The sequence below is a fragment of the Oncorhynchus mykiss genome, chromosome 19 (assembly GCF_013265735.2).
Source record: "Oncorhynchus mykiss isolate Arlee chromosome 19, USDA_OmykA_1.1, whole genome shotgun sequence".
NCBI classification, from domain to species: domain Eukaryota; kingdom Metazoa; phylum Chordata; class Actinopteri; order Salmoniformes; family Salmonidae; genus Oncorhynchus; species Oncorhynchus mykiss.
Genome location: NC_048583.1, coordinates 5,845,006 through 5,865,091, shown reverse-complemented (window position 1 = coordinate 5,865,091; position 20,086 = coordinate 5,845,006). Strand labels below are relative to the sequence as shown.

The 20,086-nt window shown below is 45.3% G+C and overlaps 1 protein-coding gene across 1 annotated transcript; it reads left to right on the top strand.

The window, feature by feature from the left end:
- Nucleotides 1-252: 252 nt before the first annotated feature.
- Nucleotides 253-18,309, top strand: LOC110497321 (dickkopf-related protein 2). The gene is made up of 4 exons (XM_036954054.1): nucleotides 253-861; nucleotides 12,886-13,036; nucleotides 13,751-13,891; nucleotides 15,789-18,309. The coding sequence occupies exons 1-4, from the start codon at nucleotides 661-663 to the stop codon at nucleotides 16,037-16,039; spliced, it is 744 nt and encodes a 247-aa protein (XP_036809949.1). The 5' UTR covers nucleotides 253-660; the 3' UTR covers nucleotides 16,040-18,309.
- Nucleotides 18,310-20,086: the final 1,777 nt, after the last annotated feature.

Below are 20,086 nucleotides of genomic sequence, written 5' to 3'. Positions count from 1 at the left end.
TTCATTTCCTTTGCCCCCAACTGTCTCGTTATAAAAAAGGTCAGCACACACAGTTAAAATATACAGTGTATAATTTTATAGGTTTTTCCCCAACAGGGCTTCTGGTGCAGGCGTCTGGGACCAGTCTGGGACGGGGGCTCGAGACGACAATGCGCAGCGCGCACGTACAGATCAGTTTCAGTCTTTGTCAGTTCTGAATGGGGGCGGAGGAAGTAAACCCATTAGAATCCTATAAAAAGAAAGTATCCGAGATCATAAAATATCAGGCTGCCGCACTAAGCATTCACTTACTGCCAGAGAGACAGACTGGAAGTCGCTTGTCAAGTTTCACCCTGACCTTGTGAGCGTCAGCGTTTTTTTATTCATTGAAGCTCATCATTTTGATTTGATTTTTAGATTGAGCTATTGGTGTTGTTATAAAAGTGGCATTTCTGTCGATGGCAATAACCCGTTTCCTTTTCTGATTCGTTGAAAAGAGAACACTTACCGTTATTGACTTTATTCGCAAGCGGTCAATTTAACACATGGACACAGTGTAACAGAGCGCGCGTTTCTGTGATACCTTTATGCGTAATTGGCTAGGCCCGGGTCGCCCGCTTTATCCTATTCGAATCAGTTTTTATTTTTTGGGCAACATTTCTAAACAATTGTTTCCCAAGGATGCTCGTCCTGACTCGGAATAGATTCTGGTGTGTTTTCGTGCTGCTTGTCGCGGCCTTGAGGATGGGAGAGTCGCAGAGAGCAGAGCGCTCCAAGCCAAACTCCATCAAAGCGGCTCTGTTGGGAGAGCCCACGCCGGCCACGAACCGTTCAGCCACCCTCCAACCCGGGATCACCAAGAAAGGCAACATCCTTGCGCAGGTAATCTCATCGTTCTCTTTTGATTTACACACACATTACTGTAGTTATGATTTGATTGTAACAACTTTTGGCGAGGACATTGGTAATAATTTACTGTTTTGACATCCCTTTTCATGTTTTGAATAATCGTATTGGTATAAGTATTTTAGATGTCTCCATTTTGCATTTAAATGGCTGGTTACAACTGTTCCAATACATGCGTTGTTGCTTTACGCAAGCCCCCAAACATTGCGCGTGGTGCCCAACTGAAGCCCCTAAACATTGCGTGTGGTGCCCAACTGAAGCCCCCAAACATTGCGCGTGGTGCCCAACTGAAGCCCCCAAACATTGCGCGTGGTGCCCAACTGAAGCCCCCAAACATTGCGCGTGGTGCCCAACTGAAGCCCCCAAACATTGCGTGTGGTGCCCAACTGAAGCCCCCAAACATTGCGTGTGGTGCCCAACTGCCCATGGAAGTTTTTTGACGAGAACTAAAATAGCGGTATTAGCCCCAATACCATTAGAACTTCTCTCATGTGTGAATCGTTATTGGAAATTACAGGGATTGGACCCCTCATAAACCTTAATTGCATCTCAGACCTTGACGCCACTGTCGGGTCCAACATGCTTCCAAGGCAAATCATTAACATGATCAGTAGAAATGTGAGAGAAAGTAAGTTAACACCGGGGATTATTTTCTGTCTGGTTCTTAATGTCATTAAACCGCTCCAGACGCTTTCTGGAATTATTAGACGGGACTGTGGGCTGAGAGTGAAGGATACTCTTACCGACCACTTAATATGCACTCCAAGTGTTATCAGTTCCTGCTGTTTCAACACAGTTTGGAATTAGCCTGGCTGTCTGTATAAGCAGCCAGGCTAAAGTGAAAGCCTCGGGGTAAAGAGCTACACAGTGGTGGAAAAAGTAACCAATTTTCATACTTGACTAAAAGTCAGGATGCCTTAATAGAAAATGACTAAAGTAAAAGTAAATGTCACCCAGTAAAATAGTACTTGAGTAAAAGTATTTCAATTGAAATATAATTAAGTATCAAAAGTACATGTAATTGCAAAAATATACTTAAGGTAAAGTATAAATAATTTCAAATTCATTATATTAAGCAAACCAGACGGTGCCACTTAAATGTTTTTAAAGTATGGATAACAAGGGGCACATGCCAATACCCCAACATCATTTACAAACCAAGCGTATGTGTTTAGTTAGTCCGCCAGACCAGCAGCAATAGGGATGACCAGGGATGTTCTCTTGATAAGTCCGTGAATTGGATCAGTTTCCTGTCCTGCTAAGCATTCAAAATGTAACGAGTACTTTTTGGTGTCAGAGAAAAAGTATGGAGTACAAAGTACATTGTTTTCTTTAGGAATGTAGTGAAGTAAAAGTTGTCAAAAATATAAATAGTAAAGTACAGATATCCCCAAAAATACTTAAATAGTACTTTAAAATATTTTTCTTAAGTACTTTATACCACTGGAGCTACGCTATAGTTTGGTTCATGTGTGAATTATAAAAAAGCATTCTACCTAATTAGTTCTCTAATTGTTTTATTGAAACTGGATCTCAGGTGCCATACAATATGTTTAGGTATATAATGTGTTCATACAGTATGTTTAGGTTTATAATGTGTTCATACAGTATGTTTAGGTATATAATGTGTTCATACAGTATGTTTAGGTTTATAATGTGTTCATACTGTATGTGTAGGTATATAATGTGTTCATACAGTATGTTTAGGTATATAATGTGTTCATACAGTATGTTTAGGTATATAATGTGTTCATACAGTATGTTTAGGTATATAATGTGTTCATACTGTATGTGTAGGTATATAATGTGTTCATACTGTATGTTTAGGTATATAATGTGTTCATACAGTATGTTTAGGTATATAATGTGTTCATACAGTATGTTTAGGTATATAATGTGTTCATACAGTATGTTTAGGTATATAATGTGTTCATACTGTATGTTTAGGTATATAATGTGTTCATACAGTATGTTTAGGTATATAATGTGTTCATACTGTATGTTTAGGTATATAATGTGTTCATATTTTGTAGGTGAAGTTAAATAAATAGGATACATATATAAATAGTTCCCTCCCTCCCTCCCTCCCTCCCTCCCTCCCTCCCTCCCTCCCTCCCTCCCTCCCTCCCTCCCTCCCTCCCTCCCTCCCTCCCTCCCTCCCTCCCTCTGTACCCCACCTGCTGTCTCGACCTCTGAATGCTCGGCTATGAAAAGCCAACTGACATTTACTCCTGAGGTGCTGACCTATTGCACCCTTTACAACCACTGTGATTATTATTTGACCCTGCTGGTCATCTATGAACGTTTGAAAATCTTGAAGAACAATCTGGCCTTAATGGCCATGTACTCTTATAATCTCCACTTGGCACAGCCAGAAGAGGTGTGGTTCCTATCTATGTTTCTACCTAGGTTTTTCTTAAAGTAAATTAATATGAAAGTTGACTAAATTAGTTTAGATCTTTTTTCTTTTCTTTTTTTTGCTTTGTTATCAAATGTAAAAGGCAACACTGTTTATGTGATTTCTGGCATCTTCTTGAACAGTAGATGGCGCCACATTTCTGTTTTCCCCTGCTATACATTTAAACCAGCGTTTCACATTAAAAAAAATAAATAATTGATTCTTAGTTGATTGTCTTTGTCTTTTACAATCAAAGTGTTTATACCAGTGTAACTACTGGTTGGCTACAGTTTAGCTTTGGCTTGGACTAGTGTCTGCTGTAGGCTTATATAGGTCTCCAGAATGTCACTTGTAATGATACCAGTGGATGAAGTGGATATGCCTGTCTGTAGCGTGAGTGTGTGTGGGGTGGGTGGGGGGGGGGGGGGGGGGGGGGGGGGGGGGGGGGGGGGGAGCTACTGCTGAGAGCACTGTTCTGAGATCCTACCACTCAGACAGTGAGGATTAAAGGGAATAGCTTCAGTCTCTTCTGCGTAGTGGGAACCGTTCCAGCCACCAGAGCTGTGCCAGACCTCTGTTTAAATGTCTGCTTACAACTTTGCCATTGCAATAAACTGGAGTGGTTTGGATAGAATGGACCACTGGGGATGAGTGTGTGTATGTGTGGAGACCACCACCGTACTGTTATAAGAGTGAAATGCCACGGCACATTTAGATGGCTAATGGTTTCAATGGGAGGTGGTGTGTCTCCCCGTCTCTCCTGTCTGCTAGAATGGTTTCCAGCCTTGTACCGTTACAGCCAGCACTCAACAACAGCCAGACATGAATCACGGGCCACAGGCAAACTCTATTGACCTGCTGTGTGGCATCTGAAGTGGTTGTTTATGATGTAAATCAAAGATAACAAACCTTGAAGTCTTCACATGCTTTTAATTGGCAACGTGTGGCATCGATTTGTGATGGCTTATAGGAGCTTTTGTTATAGTGTGGATGATACTGAGCAGTCAACCATGCAAATAGTGGGTCATGGTGATTGCTTAGATTGCGACTGAAGGTCCTCACTAGCTTTTTATGTTAGATTATATACTCATAATGAACAATTTACTCTATAGAGAATGGCCTGACTCTGAAGAGAACCTGCCTTGATTTTTTGATTTGCAGCAACCGGTGATCCGGTGATCAGGTTGCCTGCTGGTCAGAGACATGGGGTGGGCCAGAGACATGCGGTGGGTCAGAGAAATGGGGTGGGTCAGAGACATGGGGTGGGTCAGAGGCATGGGGTGGGTCAGAGACATGGGGCGGGTCAGAGACATGGGGCGGGTCAGAGACATGGGATGGGTCAGAGACATGCAGTGGGTTAGAGACATGGGGCGGGTCAGAGACATGGGGCGGGTCAGAGACATGCGGTGGGTTAGAGACATGGGGCGGGTCAGAGGCATGGGGTGGGTCAGAGGCATGGGGTGGGTCAGAGACATGGGGCGGGTCAGAGACATGGGGCGGGTCAGAGACATGGGATGGGTCAGAGACATGCGGTGGGTTAGAGACATGGGGCGGGTCAGAGACATGGGGTGGGCCAGAGACATGGGGTGGGCCAGAGACATGGGGTGGGTCAGAGACATGGGGTGGGCCAGAGACATGGGGTGGGTCAGAGACATGGGGTGGGTCAGAGACATGGGGTGGGTCAGAGACATGGGGTGGGTCAGAGACATGCGGTGGGTTAGAGACATGGGGTGGGTCAGAGACATGGGGCGGGTCAGAGACATGCGGTGGGTTAGAGACATGGGGCGGGTCAAAGGCATGGGGTGGGTCAGAGACATGGGGCGGGTCAGAGACATGGGGCGGGTCAGAGACATGGGATGGGTCAGAGACATGCGGTGGGTTAGAGACATGGGGCGGGTCAGAGACATGGGGTGGGCCAGAGACATGGGGTGGGCCAGAGACATGGGGTGGGTCAGAGACATGGGGTGGGCCAGAGACATGCGGTGGGTCAGAGAAATGGGGTGGGTCAGAGACATGGGGTGGGTCAGAGGCATGGGGTGGGTCAGAGACATGGGGCGGGTCAGAGACATGGGGCGGGTCAGAGACATGGGATGGGTCAGAGACATGCAGTGGGTTAGAGACATGGGGCGGGTCAGAGACATGGGGCGGGTCAGAGACATGCGGTGGGTTAGAGACATGGGGCGGGTCAGAGGCATGGGGTGGGTCAGAGACATGGGGCGGGTCAGAGACATGGGGCGGGTCAGAGACATGGGATGGGTCAGAGACATGCGGTGGGTTAGAGACATGGGGCGGGTCAGAGACATGGGGTGGGCCAGAGACATGGGGTGGGCCAGAGACATGGGGTGGGTCAGAGACATGGGGTGGGCCAGAGACATGGGGTGGGTCAGAGACATGGGGTGGGTCAGAGACATGGGGTGGGTCAGAGACATGCGGTGGGTTAGAGACATGGGGTGGGTCAGAGACATGGGGCGGGTCAGAGACATGCGGTGGGTTAGAGACATGGGGCGGGTCAAAGGCATGGGGTGGGTCAGAGACATGGGGCGGGTCAGAGACATGGGGCGGGTCAGAGACATGGGATGGGTCAGAGACATGCGGTGGGTTAGAGACATGGGGCGGGTCAGAGACATGCGGTGGGTTAGAGCTGCGTGGGGGGGGGGGGGGCATCAGTGGAAAGCGGTGGTGTGAACCCTCAAATATTATAACCAATCTCTTCTGGCTGAAGCTTGTCTTTCTCTACCCTGTAGATTAATGAAGACGTTGGCGTAATGTTGAGGTTGCTATAATTCGTGATGAAGCGTTGGCAGAACATTACACCTTCCTCCATAGAGGCAGTGGATCAGGACATGAGTGATCGTCCGCTTGGAACACTTCTAAACTTCACAGTTTGAGAGACTATCGACATAATTCACCATCACATCCATTTAGGCCCTTTCCCACATTTCTCCCTCAGATTCCTCCAACAGCAGACCTCCTCAAAAGAAGGGTGTTCATTTTTACACAGCATTATTCAGGCTGTTGAAATGTATTTCTTCTGGTCCTCCAATCCTCCGACATGAAAGGATATGAGAAAGATTGCAACATAAGCTCTCAATAAATCACCCCCACTGGCTCACTTTCAAAAGTCACAAATTAGAGACGGGGAGTCGGGGAGCGGAGCACGGCGGCCACCCAGAGAAGCCTGCAGGAAACCGAGGTGTAATTTGGTGTTTAAATTGTCAGATTAGTAAAGTTGGGCTCTATCCAGCATGTCAAAGCTATTGGTGGATCTATATAGGAAGTACCATGACAGACTCATTTGTTTTTGTTTCCCTCGGCTGTTGACAAAGTTTTGCACTGACTTTGCCGCTCTCCGCTCTAGCTGACTATAAATGTCACATTGTGCTCCAACCTCAATGTCAGGTTGTGACTGTCCCAAGTGATTCAATCATTACAATTAAGACAAGCTGCATGAGTGTGTGGCTCCACCCCCTTTCCCCCCTCACATTGACTTGACTTGAGTGAAACCAAACCGAAGTAACACAAAGTGAAAGGCCCTCTTGACTGGGAGATGTTCAGACCCGATGCTCCTGGGTGGCCCCTGGTTCCCAGTAAGTTAGAGAACCAGTACAGATGGATGGTATGGGCAGGGAACGTTCACCACCCTAACCTCTGAACCCACAAGGGGAAGTGGAGGCATGCATACAGTAACAGTGGTTGGCTGTTCCTACCAGTGCCTGGACATCCATACAGTTTTAAGTAGTCTTAAAACTGTGTTTAATTCAACACAGAGATTATTTTAACAAGCCAGGACCGAATCGCTTAGGCTCCCCCAGTAAAAGTTGAGCGCTAGGTCCCCTCTCTCCCCCCTCTCGCCCCGCCAGCACCCCTCCCTACCCCCTCCAGGGTTAAGTAACTGTTTAGTGATCTTAACGATCTGAGAGGGGGAAACAAAGCAGGCCGAGGTGTGAGTGCTTGTTAGCGCTAGGTAGCCGCCGTCAAGGCTCCGTCTCCTCCGTCTCAGGGGTCCAGCGGGTCTCCTGGCTGTCTCTCACCCCTCCAGTCAGGGGGGCCCAGTGGGTCTCCTGGCTGTCTCTCACCCCTCCAGTCAGCAGGCCCTGGGGGGCGAGTGTGGGCCCCAGATGGGCCATAATGGGTATCAGGGGCCCTAGCAGGCCAGCAGAGTATCCTGAGGGGAATTCATTTCACTTACCTCTGTACTTAGACCTGTTAATGAGAGTCAGGAGACACAGAGCCCTTCTCTATCCACAGGCTAACACCTCACTGAGCTACACCCAGCTCTGTCTGGGGTTTCCGGCTCAGTCATGTGCCCTTCTTTTGATCGCTGGTGTAGGGCCAATATGGTTCTGTAGGGCCAATATGGTTCTGTAGGGCCAATATGGTTCTGTAGGGCCAATATGGTTCTGTAGGGCCAATATGGTTCTGTAGGGCCAATATGGAGTGTATTTAAAGAGTTAGGACATTGAGGTTTCTGCATTATGATACGTTTCCATGACACTTTAAGATTCTACGCTGAGTGTACAAAACATTAAGAACACCTGCTCTTTTCATGACCAGGGGAATCCAGGTGGAAGCTTTGATCCCTTATTAAATCTACTTCAACCAGTGTAGACGAAGGGGAGGAGACAGGTTAATGAAGGATTGTTAAGCATTGAGACAATTGAGACATGGATTGTGAATGTGTGCCGTTTATGGGAAGATAAAAGATTGAAGTGCCTTTGAATGGGGTATGGTACAGTTGTAGGTGCCAGGCGCGCCAGTTTCAGTCAAAAACAATCCCTGTGGAACGCTTTTCGACACCTTGTAGAGTCCATGCCCTGACGAATTGAGGCTGCTCTGAGGGCAGAAGGTGTTCCTAATGTTTTGTATAGTCAGTGTACGGCAGCCATGTTATCTCTCCATTAACATTACATGGGGAATATTTAAACACATTGATGTAACTGAATGTCTGGAATTAGAACAATATAGAAAATGTTCCAAGTTGACCCAACTCTCTAAATTCAGCACATGGCTCTGGTGTAGCCTATAGGGAGACTCTGTCCCCAGAGTCACAGACCGATACAATCCAGGGTTTAACCCATCAAAGACCTGTGTTTTCAGTGACGAAAGAGCCAAAGTTGTATTGTTAAGGTTCTTACGATGCGTATGTGTTTTATGCCCCTGTCCCTTTGTTATCTGATACTGTGAGACCGTCTCTCCTTAGAGGGCAGAGGACGTTTGTTTACTTGGTGACATAGTTTATTAGACTCCGTGAGGCTCAGTGCTGCTGACCATGATTACCAATCACAGTTTCAGGCTTCCATGCTTGATTATCCAAGGTCAAGTTCAATTGCCCTCCAAGTTCTCGTAACAGTGTGTGTGTGTGTGTGTGTGTGTGTGTGTGTGTGTGTGTATTACTGTTATAACCCCATTCTTTTAATCTTCTTAAGTGAATAGTGAGCAGAGCCTTTCTAACCAGACTTTGATGTTTGAATGGTTTGAATATACATTTAGACAGTTGGCTAAGTGACAGAATCGTATGTGTCACAGTTGCCCTGAAGTACAGTAGCTGCCTCATCTGCCGTGACTAGACTTGAGGTAAATAACCCTCCACTAACGTTGTGTTGTGGTCTTATGAACATGTGTTACACTCCTATCATATTATGATATCAGTCCTTCGGAATGACTGATGCTGGGTAAATACGGGCAAATACAGAGTAAAGGACAGGTTCAAAGACTCATGTATCCTGGAGTAAAACTGCTGTATGCTGGAGATTACTCCCTCCCTCCCTCCCTCCCTCCCTCCCTCCCTCCCTCCCTCCCTCCCTCCCTCCCTCCCGCCCTCCCTCCCTCCCTCCCTCCCTCCCTCCCTCCCTCCCTCCCGCCCTCCCTCCCTCCCTCCCTCCCTCCCTCCCTCCCTCCCTCCCTCCCTCCCTCCCTCCCTCCCATTACCTTCAAAGCCCAGGCCACTTATAACACCACGAGAGCAGCACGAGACAGGACTGGGGACCCAGGGGCCTTCCCTCATCGCTCTGCGTCTGTCTCCCTCTTTATGGTCTAGCCTGCATGAGAGGAACACAGCCCACTTCCTCTAACAGGGATAGCCTCTTGCTTTCATGTGATATGGTGCGTCTAGGGGAAATAGGGGATCGGGAGTGGCGGCGGCAAACAAAAAGGGGCCAATAAAGTGAGCTAGTGGAGTCGTGATCAAATGAGACGCATCCAAACGAAACCGCCGCCTCCCCTCAGAGGACCGTGGCGTCAATGAGGTGTTTTGAAACATGGCAAGATAAAGTGAGATTATCGGTCATTGGATTTCAAAGGGCTCCTGGGAAATGATGGAGGCTTGATGGAAGAGGTGAGGGAGGATGGTGAGGGGAGGGAGGGAAGGGAGGAGGCCCTTCCTACAGCAGAGTACAGTACAGCTCCACTGTAATCAATCCTAGACTGCTTAGGCAGGAACCACCTGCTAAAAATCTGAGAGACTGTATAGGGTACTGTAGGGCCAAGATATTTCTCTTCACATTTCAACATCAGAACACACTTTCCTGTGGTGTTGATCTCATTGGTCAATGCTTCAGAGCATTGTGGGGTTAACCAAGTCTTATTTCTTCTTCTCTTAGGGCTAGTTAATTGTTCATGGGCAGCAGAGTTGCCAACGACCGCATCCAGTTTTCAGGGATACAACCTAACTTCCTTTCCGCTGAAGACCGGATGTGGGAACTTCGCTCAGGCGTTTTCTTTTATGCCTGCTACATTAGGTTATGGGCAGCCACAGGCCTAAACTGATACCACTGAACCTGAGAACATGAACATGATCTGAAACTCTTGGCTATATGATGATGTCATTGTGGACATAGGCTAGCATGTAAAATACCCTGTTAGCTCTACATTACATTCGCCTCGCTTCACTGCAGGAGAAATTGGGCACAAGCCCAGTTCAGAAACATGAAGCTCAGGTCAACCTTTTATGTTTGGAAGGACTTGTTTTTCCAAGACTTATCAAGACATTTCCAATTATTATTATTATTATTATTATTATTATTGCTTAATGGTTTCACTTCCATGAACATATTATTGTTTAATGGTTATTAATCCTAATTAATACCTTCTTGGAAATGTCTTTATAAGTCTGGGAAAAGCAAGTCCTTCCAAACATAAAAGGTTGACCTGAGCTTCAATAACAACCGTGGCACCATTTAGGACCTCACCATGCTGCAACCTATTCTTGTTCTGCTTGCTCTTATTTTCATTGTATTACTGGACGGACGTTTATTAGTCCCTACATGTGTTTTCAATGTGACAAACTCGACATTGCTCACACAAGGTCCAAATACCTCTAAGCCTGTTCAGTTGATTTAAGCACATGGATATTAAATAACATCTGATCTGAAGATATTGAGATGTTCGGTTTTTGAGAGCTCGCTCCAACATGTGGTGTACATTTTGATCTAGCAACAAGGCCTGTTATGGTGACGTGACTCTTCTGAATCCTAATCCACGTTCATTATTGTGACTGTAATGACTTTATGTTCTAGCATTCACATGTTTATTATTCAATGCTTTGCAATGGTGGTCAGTTCTGATGCAGATCTGTCAGTTCAGCACCAGCCCGACGTAGAGCAGCCCAAACAAGTTGCTATTACGTCAATCGAACATTGGACGGAGAAAACCTAAATAGGCTGTTTGTGGCAATGTCTGTTGTCATTGTTGTGCATTTTTGGGGTTGGTATTGTGTAGCTCATACAAAGTGGACACTAATGCATGTTGACGGGTGTCTGGTGTCTGGTGCCTGGTGGCTAGTGGCTAGTGTTGGGTGCCTGGTGGCTAGTGGCTAGTGTCTGGTGCCTGGTGGCTAGTGGCTGGTGGCTGGTGGCATGTTGCCTGGTGACTGTTGCCTGGTGGCTGGTGACTGTTGCCTGGTGGCTGATATTGGAGTGGCCAGACCTCAGCAAAAGACTGAAACAGCCTCATCGACCGACTCTGGACCTTGTCCAAGGAGGAGTTGCTTGTGTACAGTACAGTGTCCCCTCTCACTCGACATGTTCATCTGACTATCATATTATTTCATTTGAACTCGTTTGCCCTCATACTCGTGCGACGCTGGGGGACACCAGACGGTACGTAATGTGTAAAAATAAAAGAACAATCCCGTGGTTGTGTGTATTGCTGCATGCACTTGTTGTGGAAAAAGTGAGCCGGGCCCTTTCATTATGGCCGCCGTGTGGACTGTGGTTAAATGGTTGCTATGTTTATGGACACACTGCGGTTCTACCTCGGTCATCTCGGCTCACCTAAATCAATGCGTTCTGCAGACCCGGTTGGTGGCTGAGGACGGAAGGAAATCACATTGAATTGTTACCATGTTGCCATAGCTTCACCAGACTACGGCCTATGTCTCAGGCACTGTCTGAAATGGCATCCTATTGCCTAAATAGTCCACTTCTGACCAGGTGCCATTTCAGACGTTCCCTCAGTGATCTGAGAGAGTCAATCTGGGGAATTATGAGATGGAAAAGTAAGAAAAGAACCACGGATGCCGAATACTTGCTTTTCAAATCCCCAGGTACCCAATTAGAACAGCGGTTGGTCGCAAAACGGACTCCATAGCCAAGTGGTTCTATTATCCAATGACTGCTTCATCCAACTATTTAGGCTTCTAAAAGCCATCTTGAGATAGAGTGAACCTTGACTTGTGTTTTTCTTGGGTGGGGATACAGTAATGGCTCCATTGTTTGGAGTATCTGAAGATATTCCTGGCCGTAGGCTGACACGTAGAAGCTGAGCGAGAGGCAGCAGTCCCCCTTCTCTCTCTCTCTCTCTCTCTCTCTCTCTCTCTCTCTCTCTCTCTCTCTCTCTCTCTCTCTCTCTCTCTCTCTCTCTCTCTCTCTCTCTCTCTCTCTCTCTCTCTCTCTCTCTCTCTCTCTCTCTCTCTCTCTCTCTCTCTCTCTCTCTCTCTCTCTCTCTCTCTCTCTCTCTCTCTCTCTCTCTCTCGTCTACGGACTGTTTTCCACCTTTGGAAAAAGGTCTGGTTCTTCAGAAGGAATTCATACAGAACACACTCTGCTAATCTGCTTACTGTCTTGAGCAATTTCTGTTGGACTTTTTAAAGCCGTCACATAAAAATGCCATGGGAGACGGGGAAATTAGTGACGGTTAGGAGAAGTAGTGGAGTCTAGGAGTGGGGTTTATATGACTGTAAGTGGAACCAAAACCGTTTTCCGTCATGTCTGGTAACCATTACCGACAAAACATTATGTTTTTTATGATGCAATTCTAAAAACCGGCAACGTTATGGGTGACAGGTTTGTTGCTAGTTAGCCTGAGTTGAACCGCAGTGTCACTGTTCCCTAACTAATGACTGTACGTAACCTTATTAGTGACCTTAGTCCAACACCTAGTGACCTTGTCCAGAGGTTTCAGACCGCTTAGATGTTTGACTAACAGTCACATGCAGGGACCAGGGTTCGAGTCCCCGTCGGGGTCGCCACCCAAATAAACCCCAATATTATGAGTTGATTTATTATTTTTCAGTTCCCAGCCCATATGGGCTAACAAGACACTAATTGATACATACATGTGATCATTATCCATGATTCTGAATGTTTCTGTTTCGACATCTACAGGTGTACCCATGCAGCAGCGATAAGGAGTGCACTGTAGGAAGCTACTGCCACAGCCCTCAGCAAGCACCCTCCCGCTGTCTCACCTGCCGACGGAGGAAGAAGCGTTGCCATAGAGACGCCATGTGCTGCCCCAGCAACCGCTGCAGCAACTGTACGTTGTGTTGACGGACCTCTCTTACTTTTTAAGTCAGCATGTCTGAAGTCGGTGTGAAGTGAACACTTGTCAGCACACTACGTCTCTGTCATATCACAAGAACATTCCTAACAGACAGACTGGATGGGTGTCAGGCTACAGAGAGGGACGTCTGTCTAGTCCAGAGGACATTTAAATGGGGCGGCAGGTAGCCTAGTGGTTAGAGCGTCGGGCCAGTAACCCGAAAGGCTGCTAGATCGAATCCCGGAGCTGACAAAGTAAAAATCTGTCATTCTGCCCCTGAACAAGGCAGTTAACCCACTGTTCCTAGGCCGTCATTATAAATAAGAATTTGTTCTTAACTGACTTGCCTAGTTAAATAAAGGTTAAATAAAAAATGACGGAGCAATTACATTTAAACCATATTGAACACATGCTTTCTACCCATAAGTCAGCACTGAATGCTCCTCTCTCTCTCCGCTCTGTGTCCTCTGAGAGATGAACTGCAATAGACATGAATAATAACCACATGTGCTAGTCACTGGGTAGCTGTGATCCCTAATAACACAAGTTAAACAACTGTCGTTGACCAACCTGAACAGAAATTCATATAGAAGACGGAATATATGACACTGTATCTATCAAACCCTGGCTGTAATGATATCAATCAATCATTATTATGTGGTGAACTCACCTCTAACTTCTCTCTCTCCACTGGCCGTATCCATGTAGATATCTGTGTCCCTATCTCGGAGAGCGTCCTCTCACCTCACATCTCAGCCTTGGACGACCACAACAAGCTCTCCACCAAGGACAGCACTGTCGACTGGAAGAAGAGTGGGAAAGCAGCGCAGGCCAAACACTCTGTTAAAGGTAGCCATTTCATCTACTTGTTAAACAGCTGTAAACAGACCAGAGTTTAAATAGTATTTGAAATCTGCTTAAAATGCGTTGAGTGTTGGATTGAGATTGCCTGGAGAGATGGGTGGGGTTTGTACTTTTGAAACTACTCCATTGGTTCCATTGCACCAGGCAAGCTTAGTCAAGCACAGCTATAGTATTTGAAAGATCTTCGATACCAGTTGAACCCAGGTCTGAAGACCGCCTCTCGGCCTGGCCTGGGAGAAGATATACAGTCATATGAAGGGATGATCTCTGTTCCCTTTTCCGATTTCGCAATCGCAATATCTCTCGCTGATCCTGGTCCACGGCGCTGAATCTCTGTTGTCCCTGTTCTCTGTTACTTGTCTGTAGTCACACAAAGTTAAAGAGACGCCAGTCCGCAAACGACCGCTATAATTACCCGCTAGCTCGTATATCAGCTGCGAACCTCAGAGACCACGGCTCAGCATGGGGGCCTGGCTGAGAGAAACCAAACCACAGTGGCCCCTTGCTGTTCCCCACGACACCTACATAAACCAGGCATACAAACACTCTCGCTGACAGCACCACGCTGTCTCATATACATTTGTGAAACCACAGAATGTAGAGTTGGCGAGGTTCGTAGTGGTATTAATAACTGGAGTTATTATTGAGTCCCCTTTTGGCATTCGTTTTATCCTGACTCAACAAGTGAATAGGCCTACGTATAAGCAGGCCTTCGTATAAGCAGTGTTGTTGTTAATAAAGTTATACCTCTAATGAGACACCTTAATGGCAGTGCAATAAATGCCCTCTGGAGAAATGAATAGCCGCAATGCAAAAATTCTGCGTCGGACTCTCGTCTTGCTTCGCCTCTACAACTCAATTGCAGTGACTTTGGAGGGAGAGTCGAGAGATCAACACAACATATTAAACATTCCATTCAGGCAGAGCACTGAATGGGAACTTCATGTTGTTGATTGGAACTTCATTTCGAAACAAACCCCTTACAAGAAACTGAGGTTTTGCCAGAGTTACAGGACGGCTGGTTTGTGTCGAAAAAGCCCCTCTGGCACAGGGGAATCTGGGTTGTTTCACAGAAAACTTGCATGACTAAATAACATGGATCATAAATATTTGTCGTACTAATTACATCCTTTGAAAGACTATATAAACCTGTAAAATAAACCTCCTGCCAAGAACATCAAGTTCTACCCGAAATAGGTTAATTTAGTTGATAAATCTAAGGACATTTCCAGTCCACTAATATACTAACCCTGTAATGTAGTTTGAATTGAGATGAAAAGAAAGCCAGAGGTATGTTTGAGCTCTTTCCTATGGAAGTCAAAACAAAGATAATGGGCATTTCCTGTGGTTTAGTAGTTGGGGGATTTTCCCTGTAGAGTGCAGTGTACATTTCACATGTAAGAGCATGATAACTCTCTACATATTGATGAATGGCCATGAATTGTCCATGCTCTAAACCAGGGTTTCCCAAACCTGGTTCTGCCACCACCTCTTGGTGCACGTTTTGGGTTTTGCCCCAGCACATCACAGCTGTGTAGTGCTGGGGTTTGGAAAACTCTGCTCCAAACCACACATAGATTCAATGTTTTTTTTACCCTAGAACAGGGATGGGCAACTTTGATGGTGGTGGGGGCCACAAAAAAATCTGAAATCATCATGAGGGGCCGTAGTTGCTCCACGCATCAATGGGGGCCCCCTGGGCTCTAATTCGACCTTGATATATAGTTGGCTGCTGAGTCCGAGGGTCTTCCCCGCAGACCAGGGTCAGAGTATATCAAAACATGCTGAAAAGTAAGAAAAGGTCTGTGTTTTGCATGTGCACCCTACATCTTCCCTCATACTAGCCCATGTTAAGACTCCTTTCTCTCCCTCCCTTGACCAGGACACGAGGGCGACCCGTGCCTGCGCTCGTCGGACTGCTCCGTGGGCTACTGCTGCGCTCGCCACTTCTGGACCAAGATCTGCAAACCGGTGCTGCGGCAGGGCGAGGTGTGCACCAAGCAGAGGAAGAAGGGCTCCCACGGCCTGGAGATATTCCAGCGCTGCGACTGTGCCAAGGGTCTCTCCTGCAAGGTCTGGAAGGACGCCACCTCCTCCTCCAAGTCCAGGCTTCACATGTGCCAGAGGATCTGAAGGGTGAGGCAGGGCTGTCCGCCGAGGCCTTTCTCTTTGTCTTCCTCCGACCTGCTTTCGGAGGAGGAGAACCAGGAGATGACATGAGATGAGAGACTGGGAAAGAGAGATTGAGAGAGAGAATGGAAGATGCTGAGGGCTGGTTGATACCCAGCAAACTCAAGCAAAGAAGGAGGTTTTTCTGAGAGCATTTGGCACCGTTCCATGTATGATCCTTCCTGTTTGGTTGTGTTCCAGCTCAGAACATTCTCGCAGAGTTCTGAGACTGTTGCATTCATCCTTAAGTTGTTCAGCGGGTTCTCGAGGACTTTATGCAAACTAACTTCTTTATGTCGAAGGCTCTTCACAAAGTTGGATGTGTTTTATGTACAAGTTCCTTAAAATGTTGCATATATTTTCACATCATGAAAAGAAAAGACATATCTTTATTACAGCCATCATTAACCAATGGCATAGAAACATCTTCCTATCTATCCTTATGAAGGCAAGACTGCTGTGATGCACCCTTGGTTTACTAGTTATGTTTGTTTTTGGCACATATTTCACGTATGATATTTTCACACTAAGGGAATGACAGAACCCCAGCTAACCGATACAAGCACTATTGTAATCTCACTATTCTGATTATATTTGGAGCGTTCACTCCAATAGCGTAACCAATGTGGGAATCTCCAAACGAATAGTCGCCTACAGTAACAATGACTCTCAAACCAACATGTGGGCTCAACCATGCTAGTAAAGAACAGAAAGCATATATGTTTTGCATAGATTATGAACATAGATATACAGGTTACTGCCAAAATAAAGGAAACACCAACATAAAGTGTTTCAATAGGTCGTTGAGCCAGAACAGCTTCAGTGCACCTCGGCATAGATTTGACAAGTGTCTGGAACTCTATTGGAGGGATGTGACTTCATTCTTCCACAAGAAATTCCATCATTTGGTGTTTTGTTGATGGTGGTGGAAAATGCTGTCTCAGGCACCACTCCGGAATCTCGCATTCGTGTTCATTTGGGTTGAGAACTAGCCTGGATTTGTCTCAGTTGAGTCTAAGTGTAGACGTATGCCATAGTAAGGCTATTAAGAGCCTGGAATCCAAACATGTTTAGTTTTCTAGATTTTGATAGAATCCAGGCTAGAATCCAAACATATTCAGTTTGATTGCAGGCTAGAATCCAAAGAGATTCAGTTTGATTGGTTCAACCACAGGACTGGAGGGTCAGTGGTGTAGAACTGATACCAGACCCCAAAGTGCCTCTCGTCCCCAAATGACATCCATATGACTGGAGCTGAGACCACAACCAGGAATCCAGGAATTCAATCAGGACATATTGAACACGTGGTTTTATCTGTTACTACTACTTATAAATTCTGAAAATATTACTGCAATTGCAAATATGCCCAATAACCTTTTGGTCTTTCCCCCCACATTTGCGATCTGTATTCAATTGATAATGATAATAGAATTCACTATACAATACCTATGAAATGTGACCTGCACCTTCTAGAATGTTTTAACCTGTATTATTTCTCATGAGTCTGGGAAAATGCTTACTTTTCACACGTCTTACTGGATGTACAGTGTACCGACCTGCTCATTGTTTTTCACATTAGATGATTTTCAATGTTAAACTTAACCAGTTGTTCCCTACAGTACATAGTCAATGCAATAATATGGACCTCCATTTTGTTTTCCATTTGTTTTCCAGGCACCATTTCCACCAGTTTTCTAACGTCAATAAGCTCTTATATTGTATATAATGTGGAAACAATTGAAATTGTATTTAAGAATCAATGTATATCATGTACAGATAATAATAAACATTAGAAAGATATTAAGGTAACAACAAAAAGGACGAGGTGAGATGATTAAAAGGGGACATTGCAGCAAGGTTAGTTCAAGCCTGCCGCGTAGGCACTGGTGGTCCTGGGTGGGCTTGGGCCCAATCAGATTGTGCGGTGTTTATAGGCTCTCTACTTGTCAGTGTTCCAAACGGGACATTATTGGTATTTTTACCTAAAGATGCAAACACAATCAGATAGACTTCATAGCAAGCAGTGCACTGGAATGACGTTCATATGAACTGGAATGACATTCACTTTCATGGGATGGGGTGGCCAAAAATAAGTAACTGAAAGCCACACACCCAATAAGCCACGAATACGACCGCATTGAGGCAAATGTCACTGTCCTACTGTTTTCAGCAGATATTTTCTGTGCATTTACAGTGATGGATGAATAAATAAAGAATGTATTTTGTATTACAAACGACTTGTTACTTTACTATTATCAATAGTTGATACCAGAACACTCTGAACACTGTTTAGTAGGCCTACAAAAAGGTGCTATCTAGAACCTAAAAGGGTTCTTTGGCTGCCCTCATATGAGAACCCTTTGAAGAACCTTTTTTGGTTTCAGGTAGAATGCTTTTGGTTCCAGGTAGAACTCTTTTGGGTTCAATGTAGAATCCTTTCCACAGAGGGTTCTACATGGAACCCAAAATGGTTTTACCTGGAACCAAAAAGGGTTCTCCTATGGGGACAGCCGAATAACATTTTTTGAACCCTTATTTCTAAGAGTGTATAGGCTACTGCAGTTTCCCAAACCTCCATCTTGTTCCTTATTGGATACAATACAAGCACACCTGATTCAAATGTCCAACTAATCACCAGGCCTTTCATTAGTGGTCCGCTGTAGCTCATTTGGTAGAGCATGGCACTTGCAATAGTGGGTTTGATTCCCAGGACCACCCATACATGTCAAATACAGTATATGCAAGCATGACTGTAAGTCGCTTTGGATAAAAACTGCCTGCTTATGGCATATATTATTATTAGTTCATCTTATCACCAGGCTCTTCGTTAGTTGAACTGGCTGGGTGTAATCGAGGAGAGGTTTGGGAAACAGTTTGCTACAGTTTACTCCAGTCATTTCAGTAGATGTTCATATCTTCAGAGTCTAACAATAAAGAACTAGATGGACTAGATAAGAGGACACTGTCCTCTGGCCACTGACAATTCTCCACTCATGCTTACGAGACAGTGGAAACCTTCCTATGGGTCTCTCATTGGACAAGGCTCAAGCTGTGGCGGCCAAAGACAAGACAATTTTCTTGAAACAACAAAATTAAATGGTGTGTTTGTGAGGCTGAAAATAAGAGGCATTTTGCCTCCAGTTTCCTTTCTACAGTTAATAGTCGACGATCTATCATAATCAATTGTCTAATGCAGAATATAAAGCCATGCTGAGTTATTGTGTGTTTGGCATGCAAGGAGTAATGCTACGTTCATGTGTTTGTCGGTGGGAAATTGGCGAAACAACTATGAGTTATGGTGCATCTGGCACGTTATCAAGGGAGTGAATGCACAAATACTAACTTCCTCTCTCATTTGGAGACTATAAATATGACAAAACACCAACAAGTCAAGTAGGTCTTCCATTTTTCACTCATTTGCAACAACCATGAAGCTGTGGCCTAAATGTGCTCATTGAGAGTGGCATGATTGGCATTGTCAACTGTCAAATCTTAGGTTTGTCTTTGAAATGAACCAAAACAAACAAACAAAGGAATCTTTCAGTAGGATCATTACTCTTACTTACCACTTCACAAGGCCTGGAAGGCTGGAACAAACCAAACAATCCCTCATTGCTTTACTCAAAGCCCCTCCAAAGATCACTATAAAAACCATCAAGTTTGTTCTCAATGGTTGTATATGACTTAATGAGTCCTGTTTTTGTCTGCAGCCAAATCATTGAGATTTATCGTCCACATTCAGATTTTTTTCCTATCAAAGTCTGGGATTGCACAGCCACATTGAGCAGTCAAAGACCAACATTTGCATTGATAGTGTACAGTGTACAGTGGGCTTATATTCTTGGAGATGTTTCTACTTTTTTAACATGACACACACTGTGTAGAACCTAAATTGAATGTATACTGTAAAGTAGCCATACAGCAGTCTGTATCACTTATTTTCTGTGGCATTCCACGCTCGGAAAATACATTTTTCTACATATATATTTTTTTCCTCAGTTATTAAACTAT

What these genes read in the sequence shown, in the direction of transcription:
- LOC110497321 (XM_036954054.1), top strand. Translation starts at nt 661, where the DNA reads ATGCTCGTCCTGACTCGGAATAGATTCTGGTGTGTTTTCGTGCTGCTT. An exon ending in AAGGCAACATCCTTGCGCAG is followed by an intron (nt 862 to 12,885) that starts GTAATCTCATCG and finishes CGACATCTACAG; the next exon opens with GTGTACCCATGCAGCAGCGA. An exon ending in GGCCAAACACTCTGTTAAAG is followed by an intron (nt 13,892 to 15,788) that starts GTAGCCATTTCA and finishes TCCCTTGACCAG; the next exon opens with GACACGAGGGCGACCCGTGC.